Genomic DNA, 18,004 nt, shown 5'->3' with positions numbered 1-18,004 from the left:
AGTCTTCAGTTTCCATGTTAATCACAGAGTACATGATAGAAGGGAAAGTCAGTTAGCAAGTGAGAAATCCCAGGAAAAATGTAAACCTCATTTGATTCATTTCTATTGTTAAGACAATGTTGAACATAATGAGAAACAGAGGTACCTGTTTATTGTATGTTTCTAGAAAAAAATTATTGCTTTATGAGTTGGGAGAGTCCTACAACTATGTATACTAGTTTGGAAGCTACCATTAGAAGAAGGAACAGCTTGTCCCCTACTGGCACCGAAGTGAATCTGCAGTTAAATTTAACTGGACTTGGTCAAATTTATCCCACCGTGCATTTTTTTCCTGCAATATTTCTGTAGGAAATTTTACTTCTCCTTCCTCTCCACCAAAGAGGGGGAAAATATATCAAAACCGTTTTAAGGGGCATACTCTCAGCTTAATTTCTCCATAGATGAAATTTGTTCAACTGAGATTTTAACTTAATAGACACATTTAATTTTTGTTTTTGTTTTTTTTTAATTTTTGTTTATATATGTGTATCTCTAACACACTGTATCAATCAAAGCAGAGAACAAAAAAAGAGATGAAGTTTCAGAAACAAGGCTGTGGCCAGGCTTATACTTAAGAAGACACGAACAGTGTTACGATGACGAAAACTATTCCTCAACTTCTGGACGCCCCTAGTCCACAATTGGAGATGCACAGTCCAAAACGCCCTAATCATGGGAATGTTCAAGTTTATTTAAGAGAGAGAATTAAAAACCAAACAGGATGCAGACCTTCCTACCTCCCTTGGGGTTGTCCATGGAACATTAACTAATGTCTTCTTAGCATATGAATGTTGACTTTCCAGAACAGTTTGGGAAATGCTACTTGAAAATATTAGTATCCTTATCATTAATTTTACTTTTCTGTCTTAAAAATATAATTAGCTTATAAATTTAATTTAATTTTTAATGTGCAAGGCTTTTTATTTTTTAGCTATTTAAATGATCAGTAACTTCTAACTTTAATTAAAAACAACCAGTTCACAATCATAATAATGTAACTTTCTTATAATATTAGTTTCAGTCAAATCGTATTTCAACAAAAACTGAGCCCCATTGCTCTTTAAAGTCCTGAGTTTTGGCACTTCTCTCGTAATCACTGAATGTTTTTATTCAGCCAAGACTCTAAATCTGTGGGTTAAAAACTACTCTCACTGTGGCTAGACTCACAGCTTCTTTTGAATTCAAAAGAGCCTGATGTTCCAGTATATAATTCAGAAGTAGTTTTAAAGATTAACCTTGCTCAGACAAGTAGGTTTCATGCTTTTTATTCTCAACCTAGTCTTAGTGTTTGGAAATACAGTAAATTTTTTTCTCATTAAGTTTTAAAAATGACCATTCACATTCATTATTGATGAAATAAAGGTTTACTGAGAAAATTAATAGGGCAAATTGGCTTTTAGGAATGATTTTGAAAAATACGATGGGATTAGTTTTCATTTGGGGTAGGTGAGCCTTATTAGAATCACTTATGCAACTTTTTCAAGATGTATGTCTCTGAACACATACATGAATTCCACCTTTCCTCCCTGCCCTCAAGACACAGTCTGTGGGTCTTTCTGCCTCTCTGTCCCTGTGTCTCTTTCTCTCACACACACACCCCTTTTGACAAGCTGAGGAATGATGTGTGAGGCATGATTTCATAGACAAAAGCATCCTGAGAGATTCTGATCTTAACCCTGACTCAGTCATTCCTAGACTTGGCTACACGTTGCAGTCACCTGGGGAGCTTTAAATATAATCCTGTTGCCCAGGTCGTACCTAATGCAGTTAAATCAGAACATTTTGAAGCAGAAGCCAGGCAGTGTTTAAAGCGTCCCGGGTAATCCAGTGTGCAGCTGACCTTGGGAACCAATCTCTGCTTTGAGGGTAGGAGAAAGAGAACTACTTCTGATAATTGGTGGGACCTTGAGTAAGTCAATTTTAAGCCTTGATTCTCTTATTTGTAAAATGGGTTAAGTATCATATTAGGTTCAGTTGCCCTTTTTATCATGTAACTTTTAATTCTGTGACTTTAAAATCACTTTGAAGAAACTTTGAAGCACTATAGAAGTATCCATCTTTGATGCTAACAGTGTTACAGGCCTTTCTGCAAATGCTAAGATTCTATAGACGAGTTACAAAATTCAGATTTGCCTTCTCTCTATTATTTTGAGTTTCATTTTAGATACTGAGAACAAAGGGAAGCAAATAACTTAACCAGAGAACCTCTTAATTGCCTAATACACAGCATCTGTGAATAACTTAGGACTATAGTAATGTAAAAACTATCTGAGGACTTGTACCTGTTGGTTAGTTAATACTTTATTTAAAATAATGTGGAAATACCTGTCATTAATAGTGTACTGTGCTGTATTGTGCTGCCTTATTAGCAGTGCTTATTTCAGGATAACTAGGCCTATCATCAATTTTGTGACTATAAAATTTTGCTATTAAATTTTCTAATAATTATGTGTGAAAGTGATTTTAAATCCATTTTATTTGATATGGAGCACTTGTATTACTTACTTTTAGAGAAATAATGGAAAGTAGATGTGTTAGGGGGAATACCGAACTGAATCAACTGAAATGCAGTGCCTAACAAAAAGCCACACACACAAAACCTGTATGGCTTAAATTTAACCATGTGGATAGATGATGTAACTTGTATGGGATGAAAGATTCTGTGCATAGAAGGACAAATGACTGGGGAAATATATAATAATTTATATATTATAATAATCAACCCAAACATGTCTTCTAAGAGCACATCTATATTTTGGGTCTCCTAATTTTGCTAAAAGCCAAAGAACCTAAAACATGGGGGATACCACCTATGGGTACTGCTCTGAATTAGGGGGTCTGGGGGCCACTGGGCATCTGGATGGTCTTACCTCTCTGCCAACCCTTTAAAATGTCTTCAGGCCTAATGTGATAAAAACCAATTATTACAATATTTTTTTTTCCTCCACAGTGTGATCTTAGCAATATATTACCACATAAAGAACAGGTGAGCTCTTTTAAAACCTGTCTTGTTATTCCAGCTAATTAATTTACACAGTATCAAGTTTAGTGTTAATAACAATAGACAGTATTAGAGTAAGCTTTTACTGTTAGAGTGCTTTCATTACAGTATTGAAGTGAATCATTTATTTTTATTTTGGGACTCTTAATTCTTTAAGTTTTATGTGGTTTATATGGATATTTACTGTATTAGAAATTGAAATTTAAAAATTTAAAAAATTAAATCCACTGTATGTTAAAACAGGCTTTCCTTAGCACTGCTGAAGTTTTGAGCTGGATGAGGCTTTGGTGTGGGGTGCCACCCTGTGTGTCGCAGAGTATTTAGCAGCACCCTGGCCTCTGCTCTGTAGGTGCAAGTAAGGTGTTCTGCTTCTCTCCACATTAGGACAGGAAAACTGTCTCCTGAGGGATGAGATCACCATCTGACTGGGGACCCCAGTGTTTAACATAAGTCATTTTTTTAATGAAAAATAACCATTTTCCACAACAAAATAGTGGAGAGGATAGTATCTCATTAATAGGAGACAGTTGATTCTCATGTCAACATTGTCTTCAGTCATTTGCTTTGAAGAAGCAATATGAAAATCCAGCTACATGCAGACATATAGTTGGGAAGAGGTGAATTTTTAAAGCCTTGAGGTAATTTGACATATTCTTTGATCCTGTCCCCAAAATCCACATGTGCCAGTTTATTAAATTAGTTAAGATGGAATTCCAAGTCATTATCAGTGAACTTGAGGTAGATACTATGTTAAATTAATGCCCATTGATGTGTCATGCATACTGAGTGGATCTTTTTATCTGTACATGATTTTATAATATTATACATTGTCATTTGCAAAGTATTGGTTCACATGTCTTCAGACAGTGTCAAAAACTCACTCTTGTTAGTATCACTACCAGTCTTATCGGAAAAGTCTTTAAGTATTGATAAATCAAGCTCACCATAAATAACACACTGGAAGGTACAAATTTTCCAAAAATCCTAATATTTTTAGCTTGATGGTTTGAATTTTATCATTGGCAACAAATAGTTTGGAATTTTCTTTGAAGTGACAGGCTCACTTTGTTCATTTTTGTAAAAATGACTGTCAATTGGTGTTTCATGAAAAAAGTGGTTTAAATATGATGTTCTAGGGGGAAAAGTGACGTGGTTCCCGGTGAGTTACAAGTGCTCTCCCTTAGCACGGCCATATCTCAGTCCATGCAAGTGCTTAATGCATACTTTCCGCTTACTCAGAGTATGAGGAAGAAGAGTAAAGGTTTAAGAACACTTAATGTTTACTCTTTCATCATGGATGTTCTTAAGTGAAGCAGATTTTTTACATTCATTTGGCCAGGAATAAGTGAATGACTTCTAATTTAGTTTCATACCACTGCCTTGATTCACACTCAGAAATGAGCAATTTTTACCCACTTTTGCTTTTATACAATCATAGTTAAGTGTCAAACAGTGTAGAGGCAGGTGATGTCTTGGTATTCTTATAAAAAAAAGTTTTGACCTCTTGGACTTACAGGATTTCTGAAGAGGGGCCAGGGGAGATTCCCAGAGGCCTATAGACCACATTTGCAGAACTGCTGTTTAAATGGGCACAGTGTAGTAGTGTGGTGGAATTTAAAAGAAAAAGCCTGGTCTCTCTTAAAAGACAATTAAAATTTTTAACTCAAACTATTTAAAAGAGACAAGAAGAAATAAACAATAAGAATATAATATGAAGAACAAAAGGGGGTGGAGACAAGAAAAAATCATGAATCTCATATTTACATTCATTGAAGTTAGAAGACTTTATTGCCCACTACTACCACTTGATAAAATGTTCTTGTATATTCCATTGTGAGGTTAGTGAAATGGAAATGTATTGGTCTACGAACATTGCCTGTTAGAAGGGGTCTGTGTGGGTAAAGGCAGCTCTGGCTGGTTGTAGAAGAGATTTCATGCAACTTGGTGTGCTGAGTATAAAATAGGTCAGAAAACCTTTCTAATGGCAGAATCCAGGAGAATATGTAAAACTGTTTGCTTTATTAAGGTTAAGCTTCCTCTACTCCTCTCTCTACTTTTAGCAGATATTTTACTAAGCTAGTAACTCCTGAATTAATTTTTAAAATACACATTCTTATTTTATAGAGATGCCAACAGGTCCTTGGACATTTTTGATGAGAGATCACATCCACTCACAGTAAGTGTCACTTTTATTGAAGGTGTATTTTTCTTTTATTACAGTTGTGTTTATTTCATGTTGATTTGCTTTGAAATTAATCACTAGAAGAAAATTATTGCCTCCAGCTCAAAGCCAAGATTGTCTTCCTTTAAGTCTTCTTCCCCCACCCCATATTATGTCAAATAATTTTACCAAAAGCATGTTGTGTCAGGGGTGTGACTGATAAGAACCAAGTTATGCTTTGTATGACGAATGAGCAGGTAAGTAAACATACCCAAGTAACAGAAAATGTAGCTTTTTAAAGGATGATTTTCCATAGCATCACACAATATAAACATTTCCTAACACATCTAAGACCTCTAAGGAGAAAATTTAAAAACTGTTTAAATTTTAAACTAATTAAAATGACAGGGTTTAAAAACTCACTTCTTCAGGTGCTCAGTAGACACATGTGACTGGTGACCGCTGTGTAAGAGAGCACACTCTTAGAGTCTCTGGTTACAGGACACTGGGAAGGTGTTTTCATAGTTGACTGCAGAAAAGTATGATGACGTACAATGATCAGCAAGACTTTGAGCCTAAAAATAGTTTGCATTTGGTTAGAATTCTTTGGGGAAGAAGGTGAAAATACATTTTCTGAGGTTGTGCTTGCATTTTTCTTTAATGAATGGTAGTGAGTATTGAATCACTATGGTACTTTAGGATCCAATTGTTTATATTTAAAAGACTACAAGATATGTCACCTACTCAAAATTATTTTAAGTAGCACGTGGGCCCACGTGTGAAGATTGCTATCTTGAGGGTACTTTTAAGTATTTTTTTTCAGTGGATACTTAACATTGTGTTTTTTCTTCTTTCAGCGAGAAAGGGTTCCGGAGGAGTACTTTAAGCATGATCCTGAACACAAATTCATTTACAGATTTGTTCATACTCTTTTCAGTGCCGCCCAGCTGACTGCTGAATGTGCAATAGTGACTTTGGTAATATATTTTTCTCTTAATAGAAGCATCTCTAGAAATTTTTTTCTTGTACAGAAGGTATGGGCCTGTTTTTCAAATGAAAGTAGGTTCCTGAAATGATCATCAGAACTTTATTAAAGAGAAATGTATCAAAAAGAATTAAAACATAAGAGATTTGAGCTTTAGTAATCATCATGATTTAAAATGTTGCCATTGCTTTTCTCATCACAAAACAGTAGATGTTAAAGGCAGCAGGAGAGACTTCTGGTTTCTCCTTCCACACCTCAGGATGCATGCACACACAGTGCACACAGGTACACACTGGCAAAGTGTGCTGGGTGGTAGGATGGAGGCGATCACTGAACTTCCTGGCCCACGGCAGGTGTAGATTCAGTGTGTTTCTGAGTCTCAGGCTGTGTTGCCTAGGCAGTTGTGATGTGTGTCTTGATTGAGACCGACTGCCTTCACCTCCCTGACCTTGGACGACAGTGTTAACCATCTCTACTGTCCTCTGGTGCCGGCGTGTGAAGATACCCAGGACTGGGGTGTCAGCAGTGCTTGGAAAGGCTTTACTCAAGTTAGCCTGCCGAGCTCCAGCTATGTGAGGACCTTTCTGTCATCCATACTGAATTCCTATGGTAAGATTTTATCATTTGAATAATACATCATATTCAGCTGAGAGGTAGTTGGGATTGCCTAACTCCTCCCTATAGCAAACCTACAGGGGAAGGTCAGCTGCATGGTCTGAAGGGAGGGCCTGCGTCCACCGCTGCCTGCGCCCCTGCAGGCAGAGTGTAGGAGAGGCGGCTTCCCCTCAGTGGGCCCCGGGTCAGACGCAGGCCTTTTCTTGGAGCTGCGAGCCAGTTACAGTGCTGAGTTAGCATGTGCCTGAGAGAGGCAGGAGTGGCGCTGGACGTGGAGAGCTGGGAAATGCAGGCAGGAGAGGGTATGTGGGTTGGAAGAGGGGCATTTCTTTGTAGACAAGTTGAGCCGGTTGGACCTGTGAGACAGCAGAGTGACAGTGTCTAGCAGTCATTTGACTGTACAGGATTGGAGCCCGAAGCTGAGCGAGAGGCAGGGAATTACGTGTAGCTGTTCAAATGCAGAGAAAGTACGTTAAATAAAAGTTGAGGAGAAGATAGATCTGTGGGGACTGTCAGCACTTACAGGACACATCCCCAGAGGAGTGGCCACTCGGAGTGGTAGGAAACCCAGGAGAGAATCAGAAGAGCTGCCAGGAGAGCTTGAAGAAGGAGAGCATGGTGCACGTGCTGAGTGCTGCCAAGGAGTTCCTTAGGGCATACATAGGCACCAAATGCCTGCCCGTGTCACGGTTCTCAGTGCTGGGCATAGAGGAGAGTTCTTGCCTTTCTGAGGTAAGTATAGCAGACATAAGGGTTTTGTTTTTCTCTAGTTTTTATGGAGTATGGTTCATTTACAGTGTGTGTAAGTATCGGGTGTACCACAGAGTGTAAGACTTTTAAAAATGAGTATTTTTAAAAAGATGACTGTTTGAAGTAGTAGTGAAAGCTAGAAAGAGAAAGCAAGGTAACGGGATGGAGAGATTAGAGGGGCTTCCCTGGTGGCTCAGACAGGAAGCAGTCTGCCTGCAGTGCAGGAGACTTGGGTTCCATCCCTGGTTTGGGAAGATCCCCTGGAGAAGGGAGTGGCAACCCACTGCAGTATTCTTACCTGGAGAACTCCCCATGGACAGAGGAGCCAGACGGGTCCATGGGGTCACAGAGTCAGACACGACTGAGCGACTTAACGCATGCACGCTAGAAAGACCAGGAAGAGCCTCTTTACAGAGGTGAGATCTGAACCAGGACCTGGCTGGACTGAGGAAGATGAGGGGCCTGATAGCACAGGCGGGGGCAGAGCACGAGGCGCAGACAGGAGCGGTTCTGTGCTGAGGGATCAGCAACGCGCCGCTGTGATCAGAGTAGGGAATGAGGGAAGGCACAGGCGATGAGGGCACAGAAGGACGATGGCATCTCACACAGGGCCTCGTAGCTAGCAGGCCACAGAAGTGACCTGTTTGATGGGAGAGCCCTGGCAGATGTTGGGCAGGCCCGTGAAGTGCACTTAATCTGAGAGGCTCTCCTGGCTGCTCTGGGGAGAACAGACTGTGGTTGGCGGTCAGTGGAAGCAGAGAAGTTAGGAGGCAATGGCAGTGATAGAAGCCAGAAGTGTTGGACAGAAGAGCAGAGCCGGCAGGTGACCAGTGAAAGTGGAGATAAGAATTCCCAACAGATGGTAGTGAGATAACTCAAGTGGAGTTCTTTGGTCCCGGCAGCCAGGCGTGTGGCAGTGTCTCTCAGCTCTGAGGGCAGGCCTGGGGAGTGGGGCGCTGTGATGAAGAGTGCTGGCTGTTTGTCATGAAGGCAGCAGTGACCATGCCTCAGTAGTTTCAGCGGGGCAGTGGCGGCCAGGGGCAGACTAAATGGGCTAAGGAGAGGATGGGTCATGAGGAGCCAGTGTCAGAACATTTCCTGAAGGAAGTGTTCTAAGGGGTGGTGACGGATGGGCTGAGAACATGTAAGAGAACATTGGAGAAAATCTCTGACAGAGAAGGGGGGTTGTTCAAGAAGAGATGAATTGTGGGAACAGTGTTCTGCAGAAATGAGAGGTGGGACTGACTTCATTCATAGAAGAGTTAGCTTCAGGGAAAAGAAAGAGATGTCACTTCCACTGAGACAGGAGGGCAAGTGGTGTAAATGAGACCAGGTTTGCCTTTAGTGAAGCTGAGAGGAAGCTGAGGGACTGCCCCTGAGGCTGAACTGCCTCTGTCAGTGCCATAATACAGCAGAAGGGCGGACCCTGTGGGAGACTCGTTCTTAGAGAGTACTGGCGCATGCGGAGTTCTCTGGGGAGTCGGGGGCAGAAGTTCACTAAGGGTATATAATCTCAGTAACCGTGTTTGAAACACAGTTGAGTTTGGAGAGCTTTGGCAGATCGGAGCTGTCAGTCTGATAACGGGACATTTTTCTTTTTGTCCAATGGCATATATTTTCTTCTGCAGAGGTAACACCATCACAACTTATGTCTTTAATCTTTACTCAGCTGTTAACTTGGTCTGGTTCTTTATAGAATAGCCATTTGACACATATAAAAGAAGCCATGAAGTCATCCCACAAACTACCTGGCTGATTTAGAGGAGCCCCAGGGATTCAGACACCGGCAGCTCTTAACCACCTTAGAACCAAACAAATTGACTAAGTTGCAGAATATGTAAGACCAATGAGTTATGAAATAATGGAGATGTGAAAAATCGGGGATATGAACAAAGAGCTCTTCTGTGCATGAATCTTCCCTAAAAAGGCACTAAATGGAAAGCACAGCTGCTTTGTGTTGCCTGTCCTGCGTGGCACAGCAGGGAGGCTCCTTGACCTGGGAGGCTCTCTTGACCACCAGTTATTATCTTCAAGTTCACCCTCTGAAGAGAAGAACTGCTCAGTCTTACCAGAGTTTTACATACTCAAGCTTTATGTAAAATTGCCACATACCCACCACCAGTATGGTAGGTACATTGCACACGGTAGGCATTCAAGCATTTACTGAACGGTTGAATCGATGCTGGGCTATACGTGCTGCCTTTTACAAGTGGGAAGGTAATAACACAATGCCTGTCTTTAGAATGCTGAGATGTCCTTTCATTCCTGCGACCAAAATTGAGTTGGAAATTCACATGGGCAGGGTAGAAATACCAGACTGAGATATATTTGCCTTACAACTGTGACCTGGCCTTTGGCCTTGGCTGGCCGAGCAAAAGTCTCTGTAGAACCAAAAAATAAAAGACATGTTAAAAACAGATGAAACCTATCATTCCTAACAATTCTATCACGGCCCTTAAACTGAACTAAAATCAAAGGTCAGTCCTCTACTTTTGCAGGTTTACTTAGAAAGGCTTTTAACTTATGCTGAGATCGACGTTTGCCCCACTAACTGGAAAAGAATTGTTTTGGGAGCCATTCTTCTTGCCTCCAAGGTTTGGGACGATCAGGCTGTTTGGAATGTGGACTACTCCCAGATCCTAAAGGACATGACAGTTGAGGACATGTGAGTTTGTAAGGTTACGGTGAACGGTCTAACCATTTTCCAATACCTTATTTGCTCCCATAAAGTTTACAGCCTAAGAAATGTTACATTTTAAGAAAGGTTACGTTGCGCAGAGAGCTGAACTAGGTATAAATATAAAATTAGACCTCTTTCTGTCTAGCTGTAGTGTAACCATTTGTATTTCCCATCATTAATTAGTTAAATCTTGGTGTGTTACTGTTGTAATATTCTGCTTGATAAATTGAAATTACTTTTCTGGTGGTTTTTGCCATTTTACAAGCTCACTACCAGAACAACATGATGCAGTAAAGAACTTCATGTCTTTCTTAAAGCTGTCTACCAGGTCCAGTCTGTTTTTAAGAGACACATGTCTGGCCTTGGAAGTTAAGTGGTCACTGCTGAGGTCTTAGCACCTCCAGACTACTGAGGTTATAACTTCAACTTGAGTCACACATTGTATGTTTGTTTTTGCAGGTCTTTTCTTCTTTTGTAATCTGAGGTTGTCTCTAAGGTTCTGCTGTTACGGAAACCGTGATGTACAGATGACCAAATAGAAAGGTTTCAGATCTCTGTGTTCTGTCTCCTCCACTGTCAGGAGTGTTCCCCATGTTTAGAAGTAGGTCTGCTGAGTTAGGAAACTCCTTTGTCTCGGGTAGCCCCGGAAGAGTCAGTGGGGCCTCACCCGGGGCACTCAGCAACCACAGCGGTACTTGGTGGGGCCTCGAGTTAACTTGGGGGGTTCCTCACAGATGGCATGCTCCCATGGGCGTGAAACATCAGGCTTGCTGTCTGGCTGCAGGGAAGGGCCCCGAGGGTGGGAGGCAGCAGGAACCAGAGAGGTATTTGCAGCAGACTCTAGAAGTGCTCACTTGACAGCAAAAATGTCCTTGTGGGTGGCATTTAGGAAAACGTAAAGGGGCACTTCTTTATTATAGTGAACAGCAGAGGACAATCAAGGTCATGGCAGGCAGTGGCAAGAGTTTGTTTTTGTTACCTTTGCCCCTGACTCTTAATTCAGATTTACCAAAGTGCATATTTACAACTGAAGCAAAGAACCTTGTGACTAAGAGAAGGGACCAGTGATTGTTGGTAGCTGTCAAAGTGGCTTTTGGTGAAAATGTCCACTTTGATGATAAAAAGTGTCATGGTGATAATGCTGGTAGCCACCTTAGTGTTACGGCAGATAATTCGAGATAAGTAGAAGTACTTTTGGAATTTGTAGAAACTAAGGTGACATTGAGCACCACTATCATCCATCTTTAAACTGGTTCCTTGAAGGAAGGAAAATGTGTAATCATAAACACCAGGTCTGCCATGATGGCAGCTGAAATTTTCTCAGAACCTGCAGCTAAGCTGACGGGGGCTCTGGGTCCAGTTACAGCATCAGAGAACATGCAGGGAAGTGTGTGGATGTTCATAGATGTGAGCCCAGTAGCACTGATGGCAGTGTCTAGCTACAGGAAGAAGCTAATTGTAAACAGCACTTTTCTGTGTACAAAAGAATCACCAGGAGCTATGTTCGTAATAGGTTGCTTTTGTTTATGATCTTTGGAAACTGGAGAGCATTACAGCCAAGTGTTCAAGTCACATTTGTCTCATCCCCCTGCTGTTGGCTGCTATTTGTAATGGTCTCATTTTGAGTCTAAATTGAAAAATTGGCATCTATCAGCTTTTCCTTAAAAGTTTTCTAACATCCATGTATCTTGTTTGAATATATTGAGCAGCTGCTGTTCAGAAAATTTGCTGCACCTATAAATGGCATGCTCTTCAGTCATCTAGTCATTTAAAAAAAAAACAACACAGAAGCGTATTCTGTAGTCCTAATGCTTTTTTCTTCAGTAAGTAAAGCTGTGTTAATAGACATGTTAATCCTATGAAGTACTGTATTTCCACACAATTAAAATGTATTAGTGGAAGAGAATATAAAAGGGATAGTGAAGTGCATTTATTCCCGTAGTAAATTAAGTCCTGATTAGCTGATTATCAAAACATTATCTGATTTACATTTCTATAGACTTATGGCCATATGAACAGGAAATTAATTTTGGAGGTAGGTTCAGTTAGGTTTAAAGTTCAACAAATGAGAAACCTCATTTCTGCTCACACTCTGCTCTCCACGCAGGAGAACATCAAACATTTGATGACTTACCAATGGATAAAATATTAACACTTTAAAACCAGGAAACAAATATTTTGAAAAATAAGTCACTTTCATTTGTCTGGGTATTTATCATTTTTATATAATTAACTCTTTAAAGTGATTGCTGTGAAAGTGGTAAGACTTACTCTGATTTTATTTACTTAAATATTAGACAAGCTAATGACTGTGTATGGTCCCACAGGAAAGACCTGCTCCCAGGACCCTACTTTCCCACTTCATTGAATTTGCCGCCTGCGTGCCTATGCACCTTCTGTCCTAGTCAGGGCCGGCGGACGGAGCACAGGGAGAAGTGCTCCATCGGGGTCATTGCTCAGGTGCATTTAGTCTAGCCAAGACGTCTCCCCTTAATCCTACTGCCTCCCATAGCTTAAAAAGTGTTTCCCATCCTGTCCCAGGAACACCTTCTGGTCCTACTGGGATTAAGAGGAACAGAAACTTGCATTCTGCCCTTTGCTACAGTCCCCTGCACTGGAGCCGGGGGAGGGGATTCCCTTTCGCATGGAGTGTAGCTTATTTATTTATTTATCTGAGATGAATCCTTGTTGCCTCAAGAGTCTTCTCCCCTCAGAGATAATAGCAGTGGCTCTCCATGGCCCCATTTGTTGCCGTGGTGATGTGCCTACTGCTTTTGTTGGCGTGTCTCTACTTCAGTAAGCCCCTTCCTGTTATCGGTGAAAATGTCTGCAAGTTCTCCAGAGCTAATAAACAGCATACATCATTCCTTTCATCTGATGACTATAGCGGGGCCTTGTGAGTGAGCGTGGAGCATGAATGCACAGCTGCACTAATGGAACTCTGAAGAAGGAGCCCCCGAGTCAGCAGCATGGGTGCATAAGAGGGCCGTAACCTCCCCGCCTTGTCCCAAACTCCAAGTGCCAGGACGCAGGAAGAACCACAAAGAGCTGCACCTTGTTTGAACATTAGTGTGTTAATCCAGCTGGGGAGCCATTATTTGTTTCCAAACTGTATTTAGAGCTGTTGTGGCACAGAATGGGGTTTCTGAAGATAGCCCAGTTGACTAAAATTGTCCTATGTTGGTTTTGTCTTCTCCTCCCCCAGGAATGAGATGGAAAGGCACTTTCTGGAGCTCCTTCAGTTTAATATTAATGTTCCCGCCAGTGTTTATGCCAAATACTACTTTGACCTTTGCTCCTTAGCAGATGACAACAACCTGAGTTTTCTAACTGCTCCTCTTAGCAAAGAAAGAGCACAGAGCCTAGAGGTAAGACTGGGGATTCACTAACTGGGTTTTCTGTCAGCCACCAAAGCCAGCATCTGTGGCTGACTTACACTACGCAGTGACTAACAGTTTGAAGAGCTTATTAACCCATTGGCATCTTATTCCCTGTGTCTTTTATGGGTTAGACAGAGATATCCCATTATTTTTTTTAAAAAAATTAGAGATATCTCTTATGTAACCATAATTCAGAATATTTTAAATCAGATTTAACTGTACTTAATGGTTTTCCATTTGAACCTCCACACTTACATATAACCATACAGGAATAATTTCTTATAATTGTATCCCTAATCATATGTACATTGATAATTACTTACCACTCTTAACTGCCTGAGCTTGTAGTGTGTGTTTGTGTGTATCACAGTTCAGCCCCATGAGTTTATTAGACCAGAAGCATCAGGGGCTAACCTGTGAGACCTATACTTGGAAATTATAATGTGGGTTCAGAAACTGGATGTAGAAAGTAGGTGGGTTTTTAATGGAAGTGGTAACAGACATGGGATGAAGGAATTTGTAGTAGTGGTTTGCAGAGTAATTTGAAGTCGTTTGTGATTTCTGGTGGGTATACAGCAGAATGTACAACTGAAATGAATACATATAAAGTTGACACTTTTTTGGTACCTTGGTACTTTAGAAATAAGACATTTTTCTACAATAATTTACATGCATGTGAAATAGCACCTTGTAGTGCTTCATCACTAGACCTTTCTTGCCTTCAACACACACCTACCTCATTAAAATGTTCTTAGTGTGTAGTAAATAATGAAGACTGAATAGAAGTTGAATAGCTGGGTAAACACTGGTTTTGCTCAGGTGTGTTCATTATGTTTAAGGATCTGGTATGTAGGTAACATAATATTGCTGTTAGATGGGGCCTATTTTGGGAACCCGGTTTTTAAATATGTTCCTCCCTGCCCCAGCAATCTCATCATAGCCCTTGAAAAATATTATCTTAGGGAATCAGCAGTGTAGATATGAGCTATCCAAAGTAGCAGCAACTGTCAATCGAAATGAATGCAGATGTGTGGCTTATCAGTGCTGCTTTCTTTAAGGTTGGAACTTTTTTCCCCCAATTATACTTATGTTCTATCTGATTGACTTTCTTAGGCCATCTCCAGACTGTGTGAAGACAAATACAAAGACTTGGGCAGAGTTGCTGTGAGAAGGTCTTTCAGCGCTGATAATTCCATTGGTATTCAGCGCTCCAATGCCACCCTCTCATGAACAGAGAGGTGAGGGGTTGCAACATCATGAACCCCTCGCAACAAGGACTGGAGAAATACCACCTCTCCTGCTCAGAAACCAGCAAAGTTAGTGTTTTCACCTAGAAGAAAGACACTGAATTCAAGAGACTTGCAGACAGCAAACGTTATGGTCATAGGAAAAAACTGGACCTTGTCAAGGCAACACACTCTTCTGTTCTTTTTAATGGAAACAGAGTTACAAAAACCACTCCAAAGCTAAAAGCTCCCAACCCACCCACAGATATTTGCTTACTGTGTAGGCCGATAACTGTGAACTATGTGAGGTTTTTTTAATAGTTTAAATTTTTAGACTTTAAAGACACTATTATATAACTTTTACTTTTTCCTATTTTTCTCGCCCATATTGCTGCATATTCCTTTAGAATCAATGCAGTATTGCCGTTCAAACACGGGACTCCTAACGACTCATAAAGCCACTTAGGAACAGACTGTTGTAGCACTGTTAGGTTTTGAAGGATTCTTCCTCCCTATTTCATTGAAGCTGCTAGTCATTTTTGGCAATCAGTTTAAACCAAAAAGCTGCTGAATAACACTTGTCATTCAGTTCTTTTGCAAGCACTGCTTATTAGCATATTAGCATGTTTGGGATCACAAGCAGAGAAAGTATGTTGTTACCTGCTTCTATTGGGTCCGAACTGCGTTTCTTGTTAACTCTAATGGTGCTTCTCATTTTCTGATGATTTTCCTCTTTGTTAAATACTTGTATTAAAGGATATTTTCATAATTCTAGCCAACCTGTTAGTCCAGGAATAAGCAGATAGTGAAATAGAAGGTGTCCCAAAAGTCTTGGTGCAATTTTAAGCTTTAATACAGTGTGCTTGGACACTCCAGGACACTGCCGCAGAAGTATAAATGCTACAGACGCAAAATGTCACTTGAAAGTTTACTTGAATTTCTTCTAAACTCATTTAGTTTTGTAAATCTTAGATGTTAAGCTTTTAATTTGAATTTTTTGTTTCAGTCCCTCTTGAAGATGGCAAACAATAGGCTGAAACAAAAGGTTAAAATTAAGAGCTTAATGTTTAAAATTTACAAAACTAAATGAGTTTAGAAGAAATTCAAGTAAACTCTCAGGTGATGTAAGTTTGTAGCATTTATATTTCTACAAGTATCAAAGCTTCAAATTGCACAAAGACTTCAGGAGGATATCTTGTATCTTTATAGACCTGGCCTCCTCTTTTTAAAATAGTCCTTTGCCTGGCTGGGCTGTTGATCTGCTTGAACACGGAAGTTTCTTTTTTCTAGGTTTGGTAAAGGAATAATGAACAATAGCATTAGTTCTCGGTAATAAACTGAAAGGAACTGGACCCTAGTAGTAGTGACAGGAAAGTAAGCAACATGAAACAGCTTTTCTGTTCTGCGTGTTAACCTGGCTGTAGGTGTGTCACTTCAAGTTGTTACTTGAGGAAAGATAAATCTTAGGAACCCTTACCTCAGGCTTTTTAAAACACAGGGTACCACTTAGCCACCAGGAAGCCCATTAAAAGACAGGGAGGTCCAGTAATCAGTCTTTTAGGAAATTGGTAATGATGTCACCTAAACTTGAAACATTAAAAAAAAAAAAAGTGTTCTCAACTATGTAAAATCTTTCTCCTACCTTCTCAAACATAATCCTAGGAATTTTGCCTGTAAACAAAGCATTTCTGGGCTAGAAATACTTTCTCTCTTTATAGCAAGGCTTCACATTATATTGAGTGCCACAGGTTCCATCATTTTTAAAGGACAGAGACATAAATGATAAATAATGGATATAAAATATTACAGTCTACCACCTCAAAAAATATTGTTTATGGAGCTTGGAGATTCAAGTATCGATTGCAGTTTTATTTTGAAAAGAATGCTACAACTTGTGTGGTTTTTCTTCCTCATGTTATATGAAAAGAAAAGCTAATAAACTCTATTTTAATTAAAATACGTGGCTGTTGTGCATCTTCTCACTGCTCACATAACATCACGGCTCTGCTTAGCGCAAATGTTCTCAGTCCGCTCTGATAGGCAGGCCTGAAAGCATTTTCCAACTACCCATTCAAAAGTTTCTTTGACCGTTGCCTTTAGTTAAGAGGCATTTATTTCTTCGGCTTATGTTCTTTTCAACCAGAAGATAATTTAGTACACTTAAAATCACTGGCTGTGGTGCTCAGTGGCATAGTGCATTAGATGGCACTTTGGAATTGTGTGTTATTGTACCAACCGGGGAAAAAAGCACACTGGAAGATAAAAGGTAAAACACAGAAAGGAGTTACAGAAATACTGTTGAATCAGAACATGAGTTACTTGAGGATTTCAAGCCACTGAACAGGAAAGAAGATGGAATAAGAGGAGGTAGAACTGTGTTGTTATAAAGAGGGTGATGTTAAACAAGCCATGTGATGTACCAGGTCACCATCAGGTTTCTCTAAGACCCTGGTCACTGCACTTGCGCAATATTCCATCACTCCTGGTAGTGCTGTTGTGTCTTCATCCACCTTAATTCACTACCTAAGGTCAGATCTTTTAACTTTGTTCTTGGTAAGTTGTTGATTAGGAGAAATAATCTGAATTAGTGCAGAAGGAGAGAAAAACTATGACAAATCACTAAGATAGTTTGTACCATGTAATAATATGCCAGTTACTAAGCAGAAATGCTGTCACATCTTGAGTGGTCAAAGGTGAAAAAAAAGGGGGGGGTAGGAACACTGCTTGGACACGACTGTAGTTTGAAGACAAGTTAGAATCACTAAAAATTGCTCTTTCAGTGTTAATTCTAGAGACAATTACAGCCATTTTGATAAATGGAAAACTTAAAGGTTCTCATAAGTACTATAGGGCATGAAAACTAGTTCCTAGTAGGGGCAATAGGGTAGTGTTGAGATTTTATACTTAGGAAGAGTTTATTCCCTAAAGTACTAAGACTATAAAAGAATACCTCAACTCAAATTTATTTTCATTTTTAGTTTTTGGAATATACCGACGGTGCAATTTTAACTGGAATACTGTGAACTGAACTTTATAAGGACAAGACAAAGGTTTCAAATCTATGTTTGAACCAAATGAAATTGTCATTTTTCTACATTAAATTCACGTGGTTCACCCTAAGACAACTTAGGGCCCAGTGTTTCTGAGAAGTTTTTTCCATTCTGTAT

The 18,004-nt window shown here is 40.0% G+C and overlaps 1 protein-coding gene across 1 annotated transcript in view; it reads left to right on the top strand.

Moving 5' to 3' along the window:
- Positions 1 to 16,790, top strand: part of LOC133050002 (cyclin-Y-like protein 1) — a 35,473-nt gene extending 18,683 nt beyond the window's left edge. The window contains exons 5-10 of the mRNA XM_061134089.1: positions 2,990 to 3,025; positions 5,165 to 5,216; positions 6,059 to 6,178; positions 10,050 to 10,216; positions 13,437 to 13,599; positions 14,725 to 16,790. Coding sequence (XP_060990072.1) covers positions 2,990 to 3,025; positions 5,165 to 5,216; positions 6,059 to 6,178; positions 10,050 to 10,216; positions 13,437 to 13,599; positions 14,725 to 14,841 — 655 coding nt within the window. The 3' untranslated portion in view covers positions 14,842 to 16,790. The remainder of the gene's footprint in view (positions 1 to 2,989; positions 3,026 to 5,164; positions 5,217 to 6,058; positions 6,179 to 10,049; positions 10,217 to 13,436; positions 13,600 to 14,724) is intronic.
- The last annotated feature ends 1,214 nt before the right edge of the window (positions 16,791 to 18,004 follow it).

Source organism: Dama dama, chromosome 31 (assembly GCF_033118175.1).
Source record: "Dama dama isolate Ldn47 chromosome 31, ASM3311817v1, whole genome shotgun sequence".
In the NCBI taxonomy this organism is placed as follows: domain Eukaryota; kingdom Metazoa; phylum Chordata; class Mammalia; order Artiodactyla; family Cervidae; genus Dama; species Dama dama.
Note: the sequence above shows the minus strand (reverse complement) of the source record. Positions and strands in the feature narration are given on the sequence as shown.